At 42.5% G+C, this 26298-nt stretch overlaps 1 protein-coding gene across 1 annotated transcript in view; it reads right to left on the bottom strand.

The window, feature by feature from the left end:
- Positions 1-281: 281 nt before the first annotated feature.
- Positions 282-26298, bottom strand: part of LOC144668162 (putative E3 ubiquitin-protein ligase HERC4) — a 45041-nt gene continuing 19024 nt past the window's right edge. The window contains exons 14-25 of the mRNA XM_078529937.1: positions 25577-25645; positions 24067-24117; positions 22818-22880; positions 18402-18491; positions 17721-17819; positions 13807-13944; positions 10431-10597; positions 10015-10081; positions 8285-8370; positions 5752-5932; positions 5077-5176; positions 282-2601 (exon numbers count right to left, since the gene is read on the bottom strand). Coding sequence (XP_078386063.1) covers positions 2381-2601; positions 5077-5176; positions 5752-5932; positions 8285-8370; positions 10015-10081; positions 10431-10597; positions 13807-13944; positions 17721-17819; positions 18402-18491; positions 22818-22880; positions 24067-24117; positions 25577-25645 — 1332 coding nt within the window. The 3' untranslated portion in view covers positions 282-2380. The remainder of the gene's footprint in view (positions 2602-5076; positions 5177-5751; positions 5933-8284; positions 8371-10014; positions 10082-10430; positions 10598-13806; positions 13945-17720; positions 17820-18401; positions 18492-22817; positions 22881-24066; positions 24118-25576; positions 25646-26298) is intronic.

Below are 26298 nucleotides of genomic sequence, written 5' to 3'. Positions count from 1 at the left end.
AATACTGTTGTGTGGTGAGGGCTTGTCACTGACTGTGTCCATCTTCTAGCTTGGGAAGTGTGGAGCAATACTTTGGAGGTTCCCAACATTGAGAAATTGTAAGCAGCCAGGTGGTCACTTGGTCTGCTTGTGCCCGGAAGGTTTTTACATTGAATTTGTAAGATCGGCAACAGACTGAAGGAGCAGTTAAGTAGAAGGGAAACAATGAGTGAGAGACGTTCTTGACCATTCCACTCCAATGAATGCTCTTAGCAATAACTCATCTCTGACACAATGAGGAATAAAAATCAATAAATCATTTATTTTAATTACAAATATTCCAATAAAGCTATGAAAAGTTTATATATGAAAATAATTTACATTTCACAAAGTGCGTTAACAGCAACAATGCGCTGTTTTAGATTCATGTAATATTGATAAAAATTAGGTCTCTGATCCAAATGAATATATATTAACATGCAGAATAAAGTTGCAGAATGGAAATATCAATGACAATGAGATTCAGATAACTGAGAGATATTACATTTTGGTAAAATAAAGGTGGTCACATATTACTTGAAAATTAAGAATCAAAATGAGGTAGGGGAGCAGAGGGGTCTGAGAGTATAAATACACAAATCAGTAAAAATAGCAACACAAGTTAATACGGCCAAAGAGGTAGTGAACCAAGCAGTAGGATGGAATTGAAAAGTAGATCAGTTGTGCTAAACTTGTACTGAATCTGGATTAGACCACACTTGGAATAGTGTGTACAGTTCTGGTCACATTATTATAAAAATGATATAGAGGCACTCAAGAGGGTGTCGAACAGATTTACAGCCAGAAATGTAAACGTGTACTTTACAGGAAAGGATGAACAGGCTGGTTGTTCTTTTTTCTTGGAAAGAGAAGGATGTTCAAACAGAGGTCTGTTAGAGATTTTGACAGAGTAATCACAACAGTGTGCGTTTCCACTTGAGAAAAGCTTGAGAAATCATGTAATTGCCAAGAAGTCAAATCGAGAATTTAGAAGCAGCTTCTTCAACCAAAAAGTGATGAGAACCTGAAACTCTCTACCACACTGAGTAGTTGAGGTGAATAGTAATTAAGGGGGTGCTAGATAAGCATATGAGGGAGCGAGGAATAAAGAGTTATGCTGATAAAGTTAGATGAGGAAGAATGGAAGGAGGCTGAAGTAAAGTAGAAATGTTGGCATGGACTGGTTAGGCTGAATGGCCTATTTCTGTGCTGCATATTCAATGTAATTCTATGTGGTTTGACATTACATTGTTCCTCTCTTGGTATACTTTGAAATAACAGCAATTTCTCTGAAGAGATTATGAATTTGCTTCAGTTATTTGTATTATTATCACAGAATGAGGCCAAAGTTAAAAACTTGTCATGCCAATAATAGTCACGAAACCTTCTTTTCTTTTCCTCCCAAATGCATGTAACATATCCCCCATCTACTGGTTCCATTGAGTTAGCATATTTCCCTACAGCGAGTTGAATGGCATTTTTTTAATTCATTTATGGGATTTAGGCGTCACTGGCTAGGCCAGCATTTATTGCCCATCCCTAATTTAAGAGCCAACCACATTGCTGTGGATCTGGAGCCACATGTGTAGGCCAGGCCAGGTAAGGACAGCAGATTTCCTTCCCTAAAGGGGATTAGTGAACCAGATGGGTTTTTACAACAATGGTTTCATTGTCATCATTAGACTTTTAGTTCCAGAATTCAAATTCCCTCATCTGCTGAGGCAGGATTCAAACCCAGGTCCCCAGACCCTGGGTAACTGGATTACTAGTCCAGTGGCAATACCACTACGCCATCGCCTCTCCCATGTTCATGACTGAACGTGGAATACAGTAGCATAGCAGTTATGCAATTGGACAAGTAATCCAGCAGGTCTGGATGACTCCAGGGATGTGGCTTCAAATCCCGCTACTGCAGCTTAATAATTTAAATTCAGTTAAATAAATCTGGAATGAACAGTGAAACTAGTGGATTATTGTAAAAGACAATCTGGTTCAGTAACATCTGCTGTCCTTCCTGTCTCTGGTCTACATGTGACTCCAGACTCACAGCAATGTGACTGACCCTTAACTGCCCTTTGAAATGGCCCAGCAGACCACTTAGATGCATTCCAGAAGGTGGCTCACCACCGCCCTCTAGTTGAAAATTAGGGATGGCCAATAAATGCTGGCCTTGCCATCAATGCCCACATCCTGTGAATGAGTCGAGGGACTTGAAACACTGCAACATTGCACAATCACAGGGTGTTTATTGTGCTGCAATGAAACAAGTGCCAGAGTACCATTTATTTTCATTAATCAGGTTTTTCTTAGTCAATCGCCAAAATTTCTCAGATTAATTAAACACATTCGCTAGCTGAAAACATTATGGCGCTTGTGCATTGAATTCTTCACTGAATTCCATTGCATGAAGTAACTTCTCTCTCAATATTTCGATGCTGCTGTAGTCAGGGAGGTCCAGCGTCCTGGTACAGGTGTAGGCACGAGGATATGAGGAATCTGGTTCACTGCTCCTGGTGTTAATAATGGCAATACTGAGACTCTGAATCCCGCCCACTGGGATCCTGTCCCCTCCCGACAGAAAGGCTGAGAATGAGGAAAGAATAGACATCGAAATAAAAGTCATATTCAGAAATATGGAGATCAGTTATTGGATCAGCAAAGTGGCCTCAACACACTCACCCCTTCACCTTTAAACCTGTTTGCTGTGGGTGAACTAGAAGTTATTACACAAAGCCAAGTAAATTCAGTGTCCCAAAGTCTACCTTAACTGGTCCATTTGGTTGTATATTCGTATTTTTAAAACTCAATTTGATCCCCAAAGCGACAGCAAAAATGCCAGTATGCCATTATGCCATTTAAAACAGATGGAATTTCATACATTCAGTCACTAAATCAGTAGCCTGATGTTATTCCCTCAAAGGCACAAACCTCCATATTTTAAAAATTCATTTACGGGCTGGTTAGGCCATTGTTTATTGCCCACCCCTAATTGCCCTTGAGAAGGTGGTGGTGAGCTGCCTTCTTGAACCGCTGCAGTCCATGAGATGTAGGTACACCTGCAGTGCTGTTAGGGAGGGGGTTCCAAAATTTTGACCCAGCAACAGTGAAGGAACGGCGATATATTTCCAAGTCAGGATGGCGAGTGACTTGGAGGGGAACTTCCAGGTGGTGGTGTTCCCATGTTTCTGCTGCCCTTGATGGGAGCGGTCATGGGTTTGGAAGGTGCTGTCTAAGGAGCCTTGGTGAGTTTCTGCAGTGCATCTTGTAGATGGTACACACTGCAGCCGCTGTGCATCGGTGTTGGAGGGAGTGGATGTTTGTGGATGTGGTGCCAATCAGGCGGGTTGCTTTGTCCTGGATGGTGTCGAGCTTCTTGAGTGTTGTTGGAGCTGCACTCATCCAGGCAAGTGGAGAGTATTCCATCACACTCCTGACATGTGCCATGTAGATTGTGGACAGGCTTTGGGGAGTCAGGAGGTGAGTTACTCACTGCAGGACTCCTAGCCTCTGACCTGCTCTTGTAGCCACAGTATTTATATTTATATGGCTAGTCTAGTTCAGTTTCTGGTCAATGGTAATCCCCAGGATGTTGATAGTGAGAGATTCAGCGATGGTAATGCCATTGAATGTCAAGGGGTGATAGTTAGATTCTCTCTTGTTGGAGATGGTCAATGCCTGGCACTTGTGTGGCATGAATTTTACTTGCCATTTGTCAGCCCAAGCCTGGATATTGTCCAGGTCTTGCTGTATTTGGACATGGACTGCTTCAGTATCTGAGGAGTCTGAATGAGCTGAACATTGTGCAATCATCAGTGAACATCCCCAAATCTGACCTGATGATGGAAGGAAGTTCACTGATGAAGCAGCTGAGGGTAGTTGGGCATAGGGCACTAACCTGAGGAGCTCGTGCAGCGATGTCCTGGAACTGAGATGACTGACCTCCAATAACCACAACCATCTTCCTTTGTGCTAGGTATGACTCCAACCAGGGGAGAATATTCCCCCTGATTCCCATTGACTCCAGTTTTGCTAGATCTCCTTGATGCCACACTTGGTCAAATGCTGCCTTGATATCAAGGGAAGTCACTCTCACCTCACCTCTGGAATTCAGTTCTTTTGTCCATGTTTGAACCAAAGCTGTAATGAGGGCAGGAGCTGACTGGCCCTGGCGGAATCCAAACTGAGCATCAGTGAGCAGGTTTTTGCTAAGCAAGTGCCACTTGATGGCGCTGTTGATGACCCCTTCCATCATTTTACTGATGATCAAGAGTAGACTGATGGGGCGGTAATTGGCTGGGTTTGGATTTGTCCTGCTTTTTGTGTACAGGACATACCTGGGCAATTTTCCACATTGCCAGGTAGATGCCAGTGTTGTAGCATAATGTGTCATTATGCATTAACCTATAACTAACGACATGAGAGATCTTGTAGATACTGATAATTATCAATGCTGGATATAGTCAATATCATCTCAGGATGAGGGGCTTCAGTTAATTGGAGACTGTAGAAGTTGGAATTGTTCTCCTCGGGGCATCTTGAGTTAAAAGGAGATTTGAGAGGTGTTCCAAAGTTTGAAGGGTTTGATACAGAAGATAAGGAGAAAATGCTTCCACTGACAGGAGGTCCTGAAATCAGAGGACACAGGTTTAAGATAATTAGCAAAAGACCCAGAGGGGAATGAGGAGAATTATTTAATGCAATGAGTTGATACAATCTGGAATGCACTGGCTGAAAGGATGTGGGAAGCACATTCAATGGTGATTTTAAAAAGAGGAAGTACAAATGCTTGAAAAAGGAAAAAAAATGCAGAGCTGTGAGGAAAGAGCAAGAGATTGGGGATAATTGGATAGCACTTTCAAAGAGCTGGCACTAAGGACCAAATGGCTTCCTTTTATCCTGTAATCTTCCATGATTTTTGTTTAATCTTGAGAACAATCCACCTTGGTCAATTAATTGAATAATCTCAGTTGTACCTAACAAAAACATCCCTGGCTAGGTAATGAGCCATGCTAAGATGCACCAATGTTATATCCATCAAAACACACTAAGCTTACTCACCAAGAAACTGCTTTTTCTTCTCCTCTGCTAGGTTTTCAAAGACTTCCCAAAAATTCCTGATTGTTTTGTCAGTATGTGTATATCCACGGTATTTTGCATTCTATAGATATAAAACACGGATTAATATAGATTTGCTTGTATTCTCTTGAGTTTAGGTGGTTGAGTGATGATCTAAATGATTTAAACTGGTGATGAGGATCCTGAACTAAGGGGGCCACAATCTTAAATTAGAGTAAGGCCATTAATGAGTGACTTCAGGAAGGATCTATCATGGTAATCTGGAACACACACCAGGGACGGCTATGGTGCTGGCTCAAGTGAAATTTGGTATTGAAATCAACAGATTTTTGCTAGGTAAGGTTATCCATGAATGTGAACCAAAGTTGGTTAAATTGGAGCAGAGGTATAGATAAGCCATGTTCTAATTAAATGGTGGAACGGGCTAGAGGAGCTGAGTGGCCTCTTCCTTTTATACTCATGCCCCTTTGTACTTTCCACTGAAATTGTGTGGCTGATCAAATTAAAATTGCCCCCAGGGATTTTGAAGACCATCTGATGTGGTTAGGTCTTATAGACCATTGTTCAATGGGCTGTGGTGCTGCATCCATTCCCTGTACAGACAAGGCAGAAATTGTCATGGTCATAGCAAAGCAGATGTGCAACACAGCACAGTACCTGTTCCAGCAGCTCCCACTCATAATTGGTGTTTCCATGGATCACGTCCTTCAGCTCTTCAGGCTGGAATACGTTCACAGTCGGCAGTGACGCATTCCTGAAACCTTGCGAAAAGGCTTCAAATTCTTTCTTCACGGACGTGTTAAGTTTATAATCCACATAAGCATCAACATACTGCTTCCTATTTAAAAAGAAATTAGATTTAGAAGATGCATTATTTACACATGACACCTGAATTCGAAGACCCCTCGAACAATCTAGACTTAAGGGAATACAAGCCAATGTCCATTAATTGATGTTTTATATCGGCAGAATGCAAAGAGCTCTAAAATTCTGTAGAAGTTCGCATTCCGCCTTATCCATCACATTGCCATGGTTTCCTGTGAGGTAGAGTTGGACTGGAGATGAGCAACACATTCAGTAGCTAAAACCAGTTTCGCGAAGGCACTGCTCCTCTTGAATTGAATATCATTGGCACATTGTTCCCTATCAGATTCTTGGTGGTACAGTCACATGTTGGCACATCAACTGCTATTGAAATGTGGTGTCACTAGCAAGGCCAGCATTTGTTGCCCATCCCGAATTGCCCTTGAACTGAGTGGCTTGCTAGGCCATTTCAGAGGGCAGCTAAAAGTCAACCACATCGCTGTGGTCACATGTCAAAAAGATCAGTCATGATCTTATTGAATGGCAGAGCACACTCAAGGGGCCAAATGGCTTAATTCTGCTCCTGTTTTGTATGTTGGCCAGCCCAGGTACTGACAGTAGATTTCTGTCCCTAAAGGACATTAGTGAACCAGATGGGTTTTTACAACATTTGACAATAGCTGTCACGGTCACCATTATTGAGACTACCTTTATATTCCAGATTTATTAACTGAATTCAAGTTCCACCAGGTGCCATGATAGGATTTGAACCCATGTCCGCAGAGCATTAGCCCAGGCCTCTAGATTACTAGTCCAGTGACATTACCACTATATCACCATCTCCCCTAAAATAGCGCGTCTTCTTCCAGTAACTCAGCTATGGTAGTTTATTAGCTCAGTAATCCTAAGAATGTGAGTTCAGCTTAATAGTTTGAGAATTTGTATTTAGTTTAAACAAACATCTGGGAATGAAAAATTTCTACCAGTAAGAGTGACTGTGATGATGTTTGATTATTGTGCCAATTGAACAGGTTCACTAATATGCCTTAGGAGGGAAACATATGAACATATGAAATAGAAGCAGGAGCAGTCCCTTACTCAGTTTAGCCTATATGTGACTCCAGTCTGACACCAAGACTGAGATTCACAAAGTTTTATTAGACAAGGGTATCAAGGGATAGGCTTAAGGGGTTGACTGGTCTACTTCTGTTGCTGTGGCTCTTAACTCTGAAACGACCGAGCGAGCCACTCAGTTTTATCAAACTGCTGCAAAGAATAAGTTAGTGTCTAACATGTTAACCACGCGCCAAGTGTGGTGAATGACATTTCTCATTAATCACAGAATCACACAACACAGAAGCTCATCATGTCATTGTTGGCTGTTGGAAAGAGCTATCTCATTTGTCTCACTTCTGATGTTCTTTGCCCATAGCGTTGCAAATTTTTCCTTTTAAAGTATATATGTATTGTAATACTGATATTAAAGCAATGGTCTCTTTGCACCGTCAGTAAATCTCCTTAAAAGACATGCTACAGTATATATATGAAACCATACCACCAAACAAGGCATATCCTTCAAGAGACAAGGGATATAACTGCAATGTGCATTACTGAATTATGTGCAGAAATACCACCCCCCTCCCCCCGTTGGGGGGGAAGTTCAGGAGTGGGCACATGCGGGTGCGCTTCTGATCAGCGCCCCCAATCGGGGGAACGCCGCCATTTTACGTGGGCGAAAGAGTGCAATCATCACCCTGAGGCTAAGTGCTGCCTCAGGGAGATCGGCGCCAAATTTAAAAATGGTAAATGTCGAGAAATAAAATTTTCCCTGACATGTCCCCTCATGTGACACTATCACATGAGTTGGGACATGTCCATCACTTTCAATCAAAGTTTTATTAAATTTTTAAAAACCTATATGAAACCTCATCTCGCCCGTGGATGAGGTTTCATGCTTTTTCTGAAGCCAGCCAGGGCTCTTGGCCTGCCCGCCAACCTTAAGGTTGTAGGGGTAGGTCCACGAACTAGTTGAATTAGTTTTTAAATGGCCTCAATTGGCCATTGACAGGTCGGCGGGCGCACAGCTGATTCGGCTGCGCCCCCGCCGACCTGAAAATTGAAATGACGCGGGGTGAGGTCGGGAGTTCTGCCCAACGTAATCCCGGGTCATTTTACGTGTCAGTGAGCGGACCCTGCACCCCCGCTTGCCGGCCTCAATATCCTGGCCTACGTAACCATCCTTAATTAATACACAATGCTAGGTGCACAAACACATGATGCTGTGGTCTAGGTTTCGGCATTTGATTGAATATTATTATAACTGCAGCTCAAAGAGCAAATTAATTCAGTAATAATTGGACAGTTTATATTAATGGATAACATTTACCTATTATGCTTTTGAACAGGGATTTTGCTACCATCAGGAAGGAGTTCCAGTATAACTCTGCTCCCATCAGCTGATTTTTTGGATATCTGCAGAAATAAAACTCACAAAGTTATGGGTTGCACCTTTTCTCCAGGTTTGTCTACAGCTCACAAACATATTCTACAATAAGCTCAAACTTTATCACATTTAACTTTTCATTTAACTACACAATTCATTTTAATCCAATCAACTCATTTAGGCTCTTTATGCACTGAATTTTTCTCCGAGGCCAGGATTTTCCTGCCCCATTGCGGTGGGACCCGCCACAGGTCATTCGGCAGCCCAGCCTAAAGTCAATTGACCTTCGGCAGGACTGGACGATCCTGGCGGTGGGCGGGGCCAGGAAATCCCCCCCCCCCTGAGATGAGTTCTCCCCTGAGGGTGGGGAAGCGGTGGGGGTGGAAATGCTGCAGATAAAGACTGAGAAGGTGCAGAAGTCACAGGCCTCTTTTTCTCTGCACCCTCTCCTCAGCCAACTGAGTTATCCATTTCTCCTCATCTCTTCCAATGCCCCTCCAGCCTTTCAGCCTCCATAGGTCTTGGCCGTCAGCAGCTGTCTCCCAGTTGTCAGCGTCAATGACCGCCATCTTTTCTTTTTATTCTTTCATGGGATGTGGGTCTCGTTGACCAGGACAACATTTATTACCCATCCCTAGTTGCCTTTGAGAAGGTGGTGGTGAGCTGCCTTCTTGAACCACTGCACTCCATGTGGTGTAGTTACACCCACAGTGCTGTTTGGAAGAGTGTTCCAGGATTTTGACCCAGCGACAGTGAAGGAATGGCGATATATTTCCAAGTCAGGATGGCCTGTGACTTGGAGGGGAACTTGCAGGTGGTGGTGTTCCTATGCATCTGCTGCACGTCCTTCTAGATGGTAGGGATCGCAGGCTTGGAAGGTGCTGTCAAAGGAGACTTGGTGAATTTCTTCAGTGCATCTTTTAGATGGTACACGCTGCTGTGTGTTGGTGGTGACGGGAATGAATGTTTAAGGTGGTAGGATAGGGTGCCAATCAAGCGGGTTGCATTATCCTAGATGGTGTCGAGCTTCTTGAGTGGTATTGGAGCTTCACTCATCCACTCATCTTCATATCTCACGTCCAGGTGTCCTTATAGCGAAGGTGTAGAAGTCCAGCAGGTCATGGCCCAGTGGCCAGTTTACCATTCAGAAGGTCTTTGGGTAGACACCTGCCATCCATCCAATGATTATGACCAAGTCATTGCAGATGTCCCCTTATTTAACTTGTGCGGGAGTTCAGCAGGATTCCCATTTACAAGCAGGATTTCATCGTTGGGGAGGAGTAAATTAATTCCCCTTAATCTTTTATTACCACATAAAGCAAATTGGTCAAAATAAGTCATTGTTTTTTTCAGATTATTGACAAACTGGTTACAATCTCATACCCTCCCCAGCCCCAGCACCTGCCGCAGGGTCACAACCAGCAAAGTTTTTGAACAATTTGTCTCCAGGATTGGTGAGCTGCTTGTGGAGTCATGACAGACGCCTCTGCCTCTCCAAACTTATGAGGGTCATCTTGGTCCTCTGGGTTGGAGTGCTCACTGCTTGAGCATTGCTGATTCTGAATCATTCCTTTGTCCCCTCCAGCCTACATGGTGGTCTTTCCATTGTTAGTTCAATTTGTTAATAATTTGAAAGGAAGCTGATTAATGATGTGGTACAAGAGTAAACTTACAGTAAAATCCAGACAAAACATGTCTTCAATGTCATCGTACTCGTAGTCAAGGATCTCCTGGAGTGAACTTTACCGAGAAAAGATAGAGAAGTCGAAAGTTAGGCAGTAAGATTCGTCATTGTATTACCAGTTTCACAGCAGCATTTGTATAAGACTGCAGCTAATTGCAAATTGGTTAATTTTGATTGATTAGAAAGTATTCATCGAAACAGTTTTGCAAACTTTACATTTTAAGTCACCGTTTTTATGACTAATTTGCCATAATTGATTGCGGTAATTTGAAAAATAGGATCGGTCTTATTTTCCCCAGGTCATTGAACCAAGGATGAGAAATCCATTTAACAGAAGTGACTGATATTATAGACTAGCTAATTTGGTGGATTAAAAAGTCATGTCATTGTTTGAAGTTCACTCACTTTCCTTCTGTTGGTGAGAGTTCCTTCAGATCTTCCAGTGTTGGCTGCACGTGGAGTAGCTTCTTGTACAAAGCCAACGGGAAGTTAAAATTGCAAATAAAACAATTGGATACAGCAAGTCCACAGAGAATTCCCACCAGATGAAATGCATCATCCGTTTCTGGTTCCTGTGTATATTACAAAAAAAAACTGTGAAATCCTTCCTTGCAAAGTCTGCACAATATTTTGTAACAACAGAATCTAGGGTCTGCATTTCATATGCCCCCACTGGTCATGTTTTTGGCAGGGCTGGGCATGTAAAATAGTTCAGGTGCCCCACCTTTCCCCCCACCGCCAAGCTCAGCCTCATAACACAAGGGGTGGGTGGGCGCCGAAATCTTCAGCCCACTCACCATATTTAAATAGACAATCAAGGGTCAATTAGGATTTTTACCAAGCCAATTGACCCTGATAATATGCTGCCCACACCATAAGGTGTTTAACGTGGGGAGTCAGGCAGGAGTGGGAAGCCCGAGTTTTAAAATAATCTCTTCAAAGGCTGGGAAGGAAGGGGAAGACTCAATTTTCGGGGGCCACGCTTTGTGGTTTGGGGGCATTGCCCCCACCTTCAGCCCACCCACAGCCTTAAACCCACCCTGGCCACATCCCCTGGCTCCCTCCCCGAATTGTCGAAACCTTCCCTGTCCAAGAACCGCACCTACCTATTTCTGCGGGTCTTCATCCCCCCTCCTCTTGCAGACCTGGCAGAGTCCACTAATGCGCTCTTGGTGCTGCTGGGGCTGATGGAGGTACTGGGCAATCTCCACCCCCACCACCCCACCCCCTCCCCACCCCTCACCCCCCACCCCCCCCAGCGAGGGGTGGAAGTCCCACTCAGCCCTCGTTTAGCCCGCCCACAGCACGTTATGGCTGCAGCTGGGTCGGTATCAAATAGATTTTGCTTCTGGGGGTGGGGGGGGAAGGGGGTGCCAACCAGCCCCACCTCCTCCACCCCCCCCCCCCCACCATTATATTCAGGCCTAGGTTTAGTTGACTCCACAGGGACATTTTCAGATTAAGTGTTCCCAGAGGGAAGCACCTGCCAGAAGAGCTTATAGTGGGAATCTGGACATGAGCTCTGTAGGATTTTCCAATGGTTTACTGATTATGGTTCAGGAAATAGGATCATGCCTGTCAAGAATTCGTAAAGTCATCTCTTTTGCAGCTAAGTCAGGCCATAATGAAGAAAAATCCCATGGTCACAATCCCAAGACTAAGAATTCTTCAATTACTTTTTTTATATAGCTAAGTTGCTAAGACATTTATTTCTTGGCAATCCATCTCTGAAGTATAAAATCTGTTATCAACCCCAGCAATCTAATGCTTAACCCCAAAATATTAAAATTTATAAAGAAAAATAACATTCCACTGCTTGTACATTACTGGAGCCCCAACCTTGACTGCATATTGGGAATTTTGCGAGCATGTACTCATAAAGTCCACCTGTATAATGCTCAGGTTTTGTTTCATTTGGAGGTGCAGTAGTGCTGGTATTTAAGCTGCACACAGGAAATAGGAATTGTACAGTCCCACTGGACTGCTATGGAGCGGCAGTTTTAAAACCTTATTATTGTTCATGGGACATGGGTGCAGCTGGTAAGGTCGGTATTCATTGCCCATCCCTAGTGTGAGAGTGGATTTTTAAAATATATTTTGGGGAATAAAGTGTAATTTTCTAAAGAACACTGGGTGTCTGTGTTTGTGTGTGTGTGTGTGTGTCTGTGTGTGCTTGTGTGCTTGTGTGTGTGTGTCTGTGTGTGTGTGTGTGTGTGTGTGTGTGTCTGTGTGTGTGTGTGTCTGTGTGTGTGTGTGTGTGTCTGTGTGTCTGTGTGTGTCTGTGTGTGTCTGTGTGTGTGTGTATCTGTGTGTGTGTGTGTCTGTGTGTGTGTGTGTCTGTGTGTGTGCCTGTGTGTGTCTGTGTGTGTGTGCCTGTGTGTGTGTGCCTGTGTGTGTGTCTGTGTGTGCGTGTCTGTGTGTGCGTGTCTGTGTGTGCGTGTCTGTGTGTGCGTGTCTGTGTGTGCGTGTCTGTGTGTGCGTGTCTGTGTGTGTGTGTGTGTGTGCTTGTGTGCATGCGTAATTTAATTAAGCTGGGCAGAATTTGATAGGAGGCAGGTTGTCAAGGAGTTTGGAAACATGAAAAGGATAGAGGTGTTAATTTCAGCTACCAGTAAATAGGTTAGATCTAACATTTGCATTTTTAGATAAGTTGAAAGGTTGTTTTAATATCAAAGAGGTAGTTTTAATATCAAAGAGGTGACAAGAAAAATGTTTGCATCTTGCAGGAGTTCATAGGTAAACAAGTAGTGGGGGCATGATATTTTATTGATCAAGTACAGAGACAAGATGCACACATGAAAGATCTTATATTTGGAAGGGTTTGAGTTCCAAAGGGGTGTGAGAACAAAGGGACTGAGATGAAAGGGGAAAAAGGTATATTAGAGTTACTGTGGAAAGCTGTTGAGCTGGAGATGGCTGGAGATAGCTGGAGCTGTTTGAGCTGTTGAGATAGGTGGAACACTGGGATGAGAGTGGATGCAGTTTGAATCACCCATCAAAGCAAGAGAAGTCTTGGACTACAGCAAGCAGTTTTATTCTGAAGTGGACTCCACAGCAGAGCGGAAGAGGGTAAAGGTCATGTGGTACAGCTTTATTGAAGCTACAGCAGTTTGCCTTGAGTAATATTACTGGATTTCCCATTTAAACACCTATAAGGGAAAGTTGACTGGAAGGTGTTTACTTCTTGGGTTAACCAAGTAGAGAGTTTTGGGGGAACGTTTTGTAAGGCTAACCTTAATTGTGTAACTGCAATCTTGTGTGTTTAAGATTTCTTTTATTTTTTTGTGAATAAAACTTACACTTCTCATTTTTAAAATCCCAAAAGTGTTACTGGACCTCTTACTGCTGAGGCAGGCATGTCTTCTTCTCAGTTTCAGAATACAAAAAAAAAAGCGACGGCCCACAAGCCAAGTTTCCCTCTCGGATTAACACTGGCTGCGGTCGCAACATAGCTATCACGAGAAATCAGAGAGTGGGTTCTTCCGGCATAGGGACTTCTTAAATCATCAGACGTGGCAAGTTGCTCAGGTACCAAGATGACCGGGTTACCAACGGGAGGGATTGTTGGTGCAACATCACTTTATATATATTTTTTTCAATGTTAATAACTCCATGGCACCAGGGCTCCGGTCCCCACATTATGACTTGGCCGTTTGTCTATTAAAACCCACTTATCTTCAGTATCAGAAGTAGAAAAGAAGGCAGCAGAAAGTATTGCCGGCGTGCTTTTTGAAATTTCTGATGCCCACCTTCACGGGTCATGCTGTATAATAAGCCTTACCCAGTCTGGGAACCAAAGCAGCCCTGAATCCTCAGAGCACTGAAATATCTGTCTGTTGCTATGCAGTTCCCGAGCAACGAGGGTGAAGAATTCCTGCGTTACCCCAGGGCCATAACATGCTTCATCTTTAAATCTGACCTGAAATGACAGCATCAGGCATAAAATACTAAAACACTCTAAAATATTTCAGAGTTTTGGCTTCTAATGTCCTTTGGTGTTCTCTCTCTCTTTTTATATAGTATTGTTTATACATTTACATACACAATTCCACATTCCTGATGTATTGCTAGCCTGTAAACAACCAAACGCTTGTTGGTCTTGTTTTTTCACTGAGTAATAACCTTTCCATTAGCTGGCTGTTAAGAACTGATAAGTCACCATATATGCAGAGGGCTGATCGATCTCCATAGCATTGTAAATAGGAAATCAGTTAACTGTAAGCTTATATAACATTGACAGCCTTGGACCTGAAGATCAATGGGGTTTTCCAGCACATTCTAACTACATAAGTTGGACAGGAGGACAATAGCAATTCTGTGAATTGGCTGGCACTCTGACAGGCCGGTCTAGGCCTCTGCTTCTAATTTGCATCAGGCCTTATTTGCAACAGAACTTTCATCTGCCCCAAACAGCATCGCCTGCATCAGACGGGGTATGGCTGGTGGAGGGGACTCTCAGTGAAGAAGTTTCCTCAGCCCCAAATTGCAATTTACAAAAGTGTCATATATATTAAGTGAAAGGAACTCAGGATTACCTCTGTGGGAGAGGCTGAGGGTGTAGGAAATGCAAAACAGATATTACAGTGCCACCACTGATTTTTAAAAAAAAAAATTCATTCATGGGATGTAGGCATCACTGGCTAGGCCAGTATTTATTACCCCTCCCTAATTGCTCTTGTTCAGAGGTCAACCTCATTGCTGTGGGTCTGGAGTAACATGTAGGCCAGGCCAGGCAAGGAATGACAGGTTTCCATCCCTAAAGGGCATTAGTGAACCGGATGGGTTTTTACAACAATCAGAAATGGTTTTATTGTCATCATGGGACTTTTAATTCCAGATTTTTTAGTGAATTCAAATTTCACCACCTGCCATGGTGGGATGCGAACCCAAAACCCCAAAGCAATACCCTGGGTCTCCAAAATACTAGTCCAGTGACAATACCACTATGTCCCTGCCTCCCACCTTAACCGATTACAGCATGACAAGTTTACATAGGCAGTTTCCATTATCAATGTGACATAGCGGGTGAAAGGAGCCCAACCAGGCTCCTGCTGACAGAAGTGGAACCTAGGAGTCTAAGACTGAAGCGTGAAGTGCACTCCTGACCAATTCTGAGTCAGGCTCTAGAATTGATCACCTCAATGCGGCTGATGAACATGACAAAAACTCGTTGGACCAAGTTGCTCATGTTAAATTCAGTGACTGGCTGGAGCTTCTTCTCTTGCCTAATACCTTCTCCCCACCCCTGACGTATCCAGAGTGATAGATCAATGGCTCTGGATTTTCAGGTCCTTTATGTCTGTGTGCACTCGTCAACTTTCTCCACTATAACCTTCCATGTTCACTTTTATAATGGAAACTGCCTGTGTACACATGTCACGCTATAATCACACCCACTTAACAGTGGTGGCACAGTAACACCAGTTTTGTATCTCCCACCTCCTCAGCCTCTCCCGCAGAGATGGTCAGGCGCTCCATTGAACTCTACTTCCCTGTTTCCCAAATTACTAGCTAACAATGATACCCTAACTATGATTCCCTATTTTCTCTGCTATAGAGATCAACCAGCCTTGGGTATATATGGTGACTTATCAGTTCTTAACTATGCCACCTAATGGAAAGCAAAACAAAATCAAGACCGACAAGTGTTTGGTGTTTATAGGGAAATTAGGAGTGGGCAATAAATGCTGGCCTAGCCAGCAATGCCCGCATCGCGTCAATAAATTAACAAGAAGGTCAAATCTAATGACAATATGAAAATAGGGGACAAATATATGATTTTAAAGTGGGGACAAAATTATATTTATGCACTCCAGGGTACAATTATCCGCCTGCCCTCTAACCGCATTTCACCATAGGACCATACATTAGTTTAGATACGATACCATGGGAGATCTATTACCCTTACAATGGTAATGCATTAAAAATCTTCCTCCTGTCTACAAAATCTTACTTCTTGTTGACACTTCTTTGGCACAATTTTGCATGAACTTTTCCATTCACATTCAGAATGGGAATTTATATAAACTTGCCATTGAAAATGTCCCACACATCACCATCACCACCCTTGGGTATGTGCTGTCCCACCTGACAGGTCAGACCCACCAGAGTGGCAGCACAGTGGTATACAGTCGAGAAGGAACTTCCCAGAGATTCCTCAACAATCTGCTGTCCTTATCTGCTAAGTGAGATAGATTTCGAACATATCTATCAATTCAAAACTGGACATCCATGAGGCACTGTGGGCCATCAGCAGCAACAGAGTTGTATACAACCACAATCTGTAATCTCATGGCCCAGCATATCCCCCACTCTACCATTACCATCAAGCCAGGGGATCAACCCTGGTTCAATGAAGTGTTCAGGCTGACATGCCAGAAGCAGCACCAGGGATACCTAAAATGAGGTGTCACCCTAATGAAGTTGCAACACAGGACGACTTGCATGCCTAAAGGCGGAAGCATCATGCGATAAGACAGAACTAAGCGATCCCACAACCAATAGATGAGAACTAAGCTCTACAGTCCAGCCATATCCAGTCACAAATAGTGGGGGACAATTCAATAGCTAACTGGAGAAGGAGGCTCCACAAATATCCCCATCCTCAATGATGGAGGAGCCCAGCACATCTGTGCAAAAGACAAGGCTGAAGCATTTGCAGCCATCTTTGGCCAGAAGTGCTGAGTGGTTGATCCATTTCAGCCTCCTCCTAAGGGCCCCAGCATCACAAATGCCAATCTTCAGCCAATTCAATTCACTTCATGTGATATCAATGCTGAAGGCACTGGATACTGCAAAGGCTACGGGCCCTGACAATATTCCGGCAATAGTATGCCAGGATTGTGATGGAACACTCTCCACTCGCCTGGATGAATGCAGCTGTAACAACACTCAAGAAGCTCGATACCATCCAGGATAAAGCCTGCTTGATAGGCACCCCATATCCACTGCCTTCAACATTCACTCCTTCCATCCAATGTACAGCGGCAGCAGTGTGTACCATCTAAAACATGCACTGCAGCAAATCACCAAGGCTCCTTTGACAGCACCTTCCAAACCTGCGATCTCTACCACTGAGGACAAGGGCAGCAGATACATGGGGACACCAGAATCTGCAAGTTCCCCTCTAAGTCACACACCACCCTGGCTTGGAAATACATTGCCCTTCCTTCGCTGTTTTTGGGCCATATCTTGGAACTCCCTTTTTAACAGCACTGTGGGTGTACCTATGCCACAGGGACTGCAGTGGTTCAAGAAGGTAGTTCTTCACCACCTTCTTGAGGGCCATTAGGAATGGGGAATAAAGGCTGGCCTAGCCAGCAACACCCGCATCCCGTGAACAAATATATTTTAAAAATTGTACCCGCCACCCCACCATTCCCCCTAATGCTTGCAATAGCCTCCAATCTCCTGGGCCTGTACTGTGGAAAATCATTTCGGCACAACTAACTCAACTTTTGTGTATCCCAAATTGCCGCAAGTTTTGCCTAATTATTGACTAAAATTAAAGGTTTTAAAATGGGAGCTGAATTACACCTTTTGCCTTGGTGTGCAATACCAATGGATATCGATTAATATGCAAAACTATTAACATGTAAAAACTAAGCAGTCATGGCTAGTTGATGATTAGATACAAGATATATTTCACATGTGAAAAAAACCCTGATCATTCATCAATATGAACCAGTTTTGTACCTGAAGTGCAAGATGACAAGCAGCTGATCTGCTGGGTCTTAAGCCTTCCAGAGCATCCTGAAGAACTGTTTTCCTTGATACCTGGAATTCCAGTGCTAGCTGAAAGAAAGAAAGAAAGAAAGAAAGAAAGAAAGAAAGACTTGCATTCATATAGCATTTCTCAGGGCAACCAGGATCTCAAAGCGCTTTACATAAAATGTCGGACTTGTTGAAGTGTCATCACTGATGCAATGCAGGAAAAGCAAAGCCAATTTGCACACAAATGACCACATAATGTGTTTTGGTGATGCTGCTGGGTAGTCTATTTTAGACAGGACCCCAGCTGAACTGCAAAATACTACCAAATAATGCCATGAGATCTTTCATGTCTGTATGAGAGGGGAGATTCGTGGACACTGAAGATACATATATTTTAGCATGAGCAACTCCTAATGCCATCCATGCATACTCTGATGGGATCAGTCTTGGAGGACACTGATCAATCTTGACACAACTGCTAGGACTGCAGGCAACGAAAACTCAGGGCTAAAGTTAGCGGACAGCGTAAGCTTCTCTCTTACAATCTGTGACATAACCTAAAGTCCGTGAAGTGCCACTATGTTGAAATGTGCACCAGTCTGTACGGTGTGTATGGGTATTCAAATATTCGGATACGCTTCTAGAAGACAGTTTAATACATACTCTTTGCTTTCCCTTGGATTCCATAGTCAATAGTTGAAGCTTTGTTTTCATGTCAAAGATGCAAGGATAAGCAATAAATTGCCCTTGGATCTATGGAAGCAAGGAACACATTATGGCTGCTGATCAAAACCAGTTACATGTGTTTAATATTCACTTCTACAAAAAACAATTGATTCCCATCTAAAATATTTACCCCCGTTTTAGACTTCCTAGTGACGTTGTCTTACTGCTCCAGTTCACCGCTTATCTACGAATATGGGACAATGTGAATCTCAGACCTCCGCATATTATACATATACACTGCTTTCTGCCCTTTACACTACTACTATCCCAATCTATATCTGGATAATTAAAATCCCCCATTATAACTGCTCTATAATGTTTACACCTCTCTGTAATTTACTTGCAGGTTTGTTCCTCTACATCCTTCCCACAGGAAACATAGAATAATGGTTAATGGATGTTTTTCAGGCTGGAGGAGGTTTTGTAGTGGAGTTCCCCAGGGATCGGGTATTGGGACTCTTTCTTTTCCTGATATATATTAATGATCTAAACCTTGGTATTATGGGGAAATTATATTGTTGAATGATTTAGTTTAGATCATACGATCAAAGTATATTAATTGATTAACCTAATAGTATATTATTCTTTTTAAACTTTAACAAATAGAGGGCTTCAGCATTTAATATCATGTGACTCTGCTTAGCTTCATTTGACAGAGAAAGGCACCACTGGATCTTAGAAACAATAGAGGTAACATACTAGTGAGTTAATTACAGAACAACTGCTGAAGAGGCCCCTGTTGTGCTTATTTCTATAGCATAGAGCCACATTGCGAGAATTTGCCGCCTTCAATATTGATCGGCGAACTTACATCCCCTCGCATCGTAAAACTTTACCGAAACCTGATGTTATCAGCGCAGGAAAGTTAGAAGGGATTTATTGTGCAGAGAGGAGGAAAGAATAATAACAGCTCTGTCCCACATTAAGTTACTTTTAATTTGTAGTGTTCTGGAAAAAAACAATTACATTTGGCTCAATGTATTCTTTGTATTAGAGTTAATTTTTGTAACAGTTTGTGATTAGTTTTGTACCTGCATAATCGTTTTAGACTTTTATCACTCACGACTATGTATTAGCTGAATGTATAAGGAGCCTTTACTACCTTACATTTTGAACACAGATTATGGCTATGCATTTATATTTTATACACAGTCTGTATGACTTTTAAGTATTACTTATTTTGTAATCTTTTGCATGAGGGGGGATGTGAGGAAAAACTTTTTTACCTAGAGGGTGGTGACGGTCTGGAATGCGCTGCCTGGGAGGGTGGTGGAGGCGGGTTGCCTTGCATCCTTTAAAAAGTACCTGGATGAGCACTTGGCACGTCATAACATTCAAGGCTATGGGCCAAGTGCTGGTAAATGGGATTAGGCAGATAGGTCAGGTGTTTCTCACGTGTTGGTGCAGACTTGATGGGCCAAAGGGCCTCATCTGCACTGTGTGATTCTGTGATTCTGAGTACTTTGTAATCTTCTATATTTCGTCTACATAGTTTTAAGGTCATAAGCAACTTTTCCATTCTATCCTTTGTTTTAAAAAGTGAAGTAACTCATTCCACATTACCAACAACCAACTGAGAAAAACATCAGCTAGCAAACGGCCCCTAAGAACAGTCACTGATAAAGTTCTGATTTACTGAGGAACCTGCACCAATTAAGCAAAATCCGAGACGATGAACTCAAGGTATCATTCATGAGGGCATGATAGCACACTTTCCCTAGCCTGAACAAATGAGCAAAGAAAATATCATAAACCATCCCTTTATCTTAGCAAGAAGTCATCGGGCAGAAACTTCCCCCCGTTGGGGGGATTGTGCGGGGGTGGGCGCAAATCCAATCGGCGCCCCCGACCAGGGATGCACCACCATTTTATGTAGGCGGGCAAATTAAGGCCCGCCCATCGTGACGCGCGCCCAGAAGTGCTGAGCGCTCCCTGTGCGGGTAGAGGGAGGGAATTCCCTGAGTGGTTCCCTGTGCTCTTTCGCACATGCGCACGAAAGAGTGCAGAGGTGCCTCAGGGAGATCAATTTAAGGTTTTAAAATTTAAATAAAGGAAAAAAAATATTTTAAGATATCTCCCCTTATGTGACAGTGCCACATGAGCTGGGACATGTCAATGCATTTTTTCAAAAATTTTTATTTAATTAATAAATCCTTCATGAAACCTCATCCCGCCCGTGGATGAGGTTTCAAGAAAAATGAGATGGCCGCTGGGGCTCTTTGCCTGCCCCCCCCAACCTTAAGGTTGGACGGACAGCTCAGTTAATAACTTTAATTAGTTTTTAACAAGCCTTAATATGCTGACTCCGCTGCGCACCCGCCGAACTGAGGATCAGAATGACGTGCGGTGACATTGGGATGCACGCCCCGACATCACCACACATCATTTTACGCATTGGCAAGTGGGCCCCCCCCCCACCAATGGGAAAACGCTGCCCATGAAAGTGACAAAAACAAACTACATTGAGGAGGATGGTCCTACAGGTAATTGTCATTTTAAGAAGCCAGTAAGATGAAAGTGGGAAGTGACATCAATCGATGACCATCACCCTTGAGGTCCAATCACAGATTGCTCACACACCCCTTAAGCCAATTAGAAAATAGCCTCGCCTTGTGCAGGCCAATCAGAATGCAATAACGTAATTGATCACGCTGTGGGTTGTGGCTTGGAAAGGGGTAATAAGCAACAGCTTTCACTAACCAGGATGTACACCAGGTTAGAAACTGAAGTTTATAGAGCCTGCTGTCCACAGGGAAGCAGAAGACCACAGAAGTGATGGAGAGGCAAAAGAGACTGAGTGTCGACCTGTGCCTAAAGCTGAACTGGGAAACAAGAACTGTAGTATGCCTGTAAAGTTGCTGCCCAGCTGTGATAAGTATTAATTTATAATTTATTAAAGTTTCCTATAAAGTTTACTTCACCAAACTGTCTCTTGTTGCCTGTATGGTTAAAGTCTCAAATGAACAAAATTGGAATTTAAGTTCAAATAGTACCTAGCATTTGCAGTGTACAGGGAGCAATTTCAAAACTTGTGGACAATACAAAACTTGGGAGCTGTGTAAACTGTGAGAAGGACAGTGTAGAACTTCAAAAGGACATATGCAAGATGGTTGGATAGGTGGCAGATGAAGTTCAGTGCGGAGAAATGTCAGGTGATACATTTTAATAGGAAGAACATGGAGAGACAGTATAAAATGAAGGGTACAGGGGTGCAGAGGGACCAGGGTGTATATGTGCCTAAGTCATTAAAGGTGGCAGGACAGGTTGAGAGGGTGGTTAATAAAGCATACAGTATCCTGGGCTTTATTAACTCAATCATTGAGCGCAAGAGCAAGGAAGTTATGTTGAACTTGTATAAAACACTAGTTAGACCTCAGCTGGAGCACTATGTGCCGTTATGGGCACTGCATTTTAGGAAAGCTGTGAAGGTGTTGGAGTGAGTGTGGATGAGAATAATCCTATGGATATGAAACTTCAGTTATGAAGATAGGTTGGAGAAGTTTTTTTTCCTTGGAGAAAAGAAGGCTGAGAGGAGATTTGATAGAAGGATTCAAAATCACAAGAGGCTCGGACAGGGGAGATATGGAGAAACTGTTCCTGTTGGCAGAAGGATCGAGAACCAGAGGGCACCACTTTATGGAAATTGGTAAAAGCAGCAAAAGCTAGAAAACAACTTTTTCACACAGCAAGTGGTTTGGAATGCACTGCCTAAGAGGGTGGTGGAGGTAGGTTCAACCGAGGCATTAAAAAGGGAATTAGATGGTTATTTGAAAAGAAACAATGTGCAGGGTTACGTACGGAGAGAAGGTGGGAGAATGGCACTCGATGAAATGCTCACTGAGAGCCAGTACAGACACGGTGGGCTGAATGGCCTCCTTCTTGCGCTGCAACAATTCTGTGATGGTGTGGCTCAGTTACCATGTGAAGTTAGAATTCTCAGCTGGCTCACTGTGAGAGAACAACAAGCAAGGGCCAAGTCCATCCCCCACAGATCAAAGAGAGTGGAAGAAGCCTACATCTTCTCATAACTAGTTTTAGTGTGGGCCTGAGAGCAGGTTTCCTGACTTCTCTTGGCACCTGGGCATGTGTGTCATGGAATGGGGAGAAAATCAGAAAACAAAATTGTCATTATTCACAAAAACAATCATTCAATACTGATTTAAAAGCAAAATACTGCGGATGCTGGAAATCTGAAACAAAAACAGAAAATGCTGGAAACCTCAGCCGGTCTAGCAGCACCTGAAGAAGAGTCGTACGGACTTGAAACGTTAACTTTGTTTCTCTCTCCACAGATGCTAGGCCTGCTGAGTTTTTCCATAATTTGCTGTTTTTGATTCAATGCTGATAACTTACCGTGTCAAGCACTGATAAGCTTTGCTGAATAGCAAATATTGGCCCGATATTGCCATTCATTAGCTGTGAAGAAAACACAAAAACATCACAGATCCAATTTGCTCTAGCATGACGAGGAAATGGCTGTGTGTGTCTTATTTACATTCCTACAAATGTATTGGCTTCCCTGAATGACACACATTGCCTTGTGAAGTATTCCATTAAGAACCTGTCTTAGAACTGGACAATCTTGAGAGCACAACTCAAGTATGAGTAGAGACTGGGTATGAAAGAATGGTCAGTCTGGTTGGAACTCAGGGCTTCTGCTCTTGTGTTTCCAGTTCCCAATATTAATTTCTAACCTCATTTTTTAGTTTCTGAGTCATACCAATGTGTTTTTGATTTTACTGCAGACTGAATGTCAAGGAAAATAATACCTGAAATTTCATACTGTTTACTCAATGCATTAGATCTGTCCAACTGGAACAGAATGTGTACAGGTCTGCACAACTTATTTCTTTTAATATCAAATAGAGTCAGTTCATATTGGGAAGTGTAGTGATTATCTTACTGGACTAATAATTTGCAGAATTCAAATCCCACCATAGCAGTTTGAAAATTTGAGTTGCCTTTTTTAAAAAAAAAAATATTCAGGAAATAAAGCTGGTAGAAGTAAAAAGTGACCACAAAGCTGTCAAACCCGATTGGCTCACTGAAGACCTTTTTAGAGAATGAAGCTTGTCATCCTTACTGACATGTGACTCGAGAGTCACACTGATGTGGTTGACTCTTGCAGCCCTGTGAAGCACTTATTAAGAGAGTTTATTACATTAAACCAGATTTGAAGTTGTTACTCTCTGATGGTCCTATGCCAGCCTCTTAGTTCTATCTGGGTAACCAGAGATGGGTGATAAATGCAGCCTTGCAGTGACGCCCACATCCCAAGAATAAATTTTAAAACAGTCGGGCTGGAACAGGTCACCTCAACTGCTCATGGCGTCAGCAATACAAACTAACAGGTGACTTATCTGACTCTCTAACTCCAGGCAAATATTTTTTTAAAAATTATTAAATATTTTTTCCATGGTAGGTGACTGCACACAATTTGAATTGCAATCATGATATAAGAGGTAATTGAGGGAAACATTCATTTATCGTGTTCTCAGTTATCAGGAATTAATTAATGATTTTGTACAAAATGTTTATGAATTTCTATCTCTATTCAATTTCTGGCCATCTTCACACATCACTGTAGTAACTTAAAAAGTACCTCAATATTCAAAACTTGGGGATTGACATAAATCCATTGTGCAGCTCTTGCCTGAAAACAATGACATGAAAATAAGTAAAAGTGAGAATTTGTTTATAAATACTTTGCTTTGTGCTCAATCAATAAATAATAAATCAAATCAGGGCAGGGAAAATGTGAACATTTCAGATGTTGAGCCTTTTCACATTGTTTCCTGTCCATTGAAATAAACTGTAATGTTCAGCCCTCCAATGTAACCAAATCCCTTTCCACAATGAAGCTGCTCTTCATTGTACAACAAGTATGTTAGAAATGGCACACACACTGGGAATAAAGTGTGTCGTGTCATAATATAACATGGAGCTTTAGTTTCAGCTCGCATTGTCTCCACGTTATAAGACCACTTAGTATGTCTAGCACAACACCAAATCAGCACTGAAGTTTAATGGTATATCTTTTTTAAGGTAACTGACAAATCATGGAATCATGCAGGGAGTGACAATCATTTTTATGCAGCAAGCTGTGATGATCTGGAATGCTCTGTCTGAAGCAGATTCAATAGTAACTTCCAAAAGAAAGTTGATTAATACCTGAAAAGGTGAAATTTACAGGGCTGCAGGGAAAGAGCAGGGAGAATGGGATTAACTCCTGTAGTTCTTTCAAATAGCCAGCACAGGCGCAATGGGTCAAATGTCTTCCTTCTGTGCCGTATAATTCTATAATCCTAATTTTCCTGAATAAATGTTGTTTTAAGCAATGATTTGCATGTTTAGATTGACAAAATGTGAAGCAGCATTCAAACCTCCATTGGAACTGTAATCAAACATTTATGAATAACCTATGCCACATTATATTGAATATCTGCCATCTGCATGTACGCTATATACAAAACCTCACTTCTTATTGTCAGATTTTTGTATGGAGATTCTGTGGCTTGGTCTGTAATGACCCTGTCTTTAGCCCAGAAACTATGGGTTCAAGTCCCATTCCTGGACATTAGCCATAGAAAAAGTGTACATAACTCAGTTCAACAGATTGATATTCAGCATGCTAATCCTTCTGGTACTTTCTCACTATTCCCCAAAGGAAAATGAAAGTGTGTAAAGATGCAGTATAATCTGCAATTTTGCACTTAATTTTCCCACTATGAAATCCAAAAAGTCCACATTTGTAATGAAATCACCTATGTAACATGTCACACCGTAAATATACTTTCCTGCCAGTGGTGGCATTGCAGTTTTGTCGCCTGTACTGCAGAGAAACCCCTCTGCTTTTTCCAACTCCGCTTCTTAAACTGCCATCAATTTTGCTTACTTTTTCTCTGCCAAAACTCTGTGCAAGATCTGAGCTAGCAGCAGAGAAACTCCAAGACTATTTTCCAGCCCTTCCGACATGCTTCCATGGGGATTGCAGCTGGAGTATGCCAGAAGGTGCCTTGGGTTATCAGCCCCTTAACATGAATGCCCAGAAAAACAGGAAGCCTTGGAATCATTTTCAGCTCAACCTTGTATAGAAATATTTATCCACCTACCACTACATTTTCCATTGCAGGAATGCAAAAATTTCTCTCCGTGATCTTCGTACATCTGCTCGAGTTTACCTGCCAGGATGGAATTAAACGTAAATTAACATTTTGGGATATAGTGCAGAAGTAATTTGAGACATGACATGTGGTAAGCATAGCGTGCTTGGGAAGAACAGATGACCTTGGACCTATAGTTCAAAGTTTTCAAACTCTAGGGTTTTCCTCCTGTCATGTCTGGCTCTGCTGCAGATTAATCAATAGAGACTGCAGCAGCCATGATTAGTTGTCAAGTCCCTTATCATTTTACCATGTGACTAGAAGAACACTAGAAGGTGAATAAGTCAATCTTTGGTTTTCCACATCCCTATCAATTCCTATGTTACTATTAATGCTCCCTTTAACATTTGTTAGTGTGGCCAGTTTTCTTAGTGCGTGGTTCCTTTAAATTAGGTTTTATGGTCACGCAGACGAGGTATTTATTATAGAACAACCCCCACCCGGTACCTTACAGGCTTGGTACTCATTCAGTTGATTGGGAACATTGACTATGACAATATGATGCGGCATAAGAAAGGTCAATTGGTCCATCAAGTCCCATTCCTTCCAACAGGCCACACACAATTTGCTCTGTTATATACCAAATTAAACAACAGGTACAACATCCAAGAGAAAACCGCAAGGGCCTATCTTGTAAACTCTCTAGTATGTTAGTCTCATTCATTGGTCAC

Source organism: Cetorhinus maximus, chromosome 1 (genome assembly GCF_964194155.1).
Source record: "Cetorhinus maximus chromosome 1, sCetMax3.hap1.1, whole genome shotgun sequence".
NCBI lineage: Eukaryota > Metazoa > Chordata > Chondrichthyes > Lamniformes > Cetorhinidae > Cetorhinus > Cetorhinus maximus.
The sequence above is the reverse complement of the archived record's forward strand: the minus strand, read 5'-3'. Positions and strand labels throughout refer to the sequence as shown.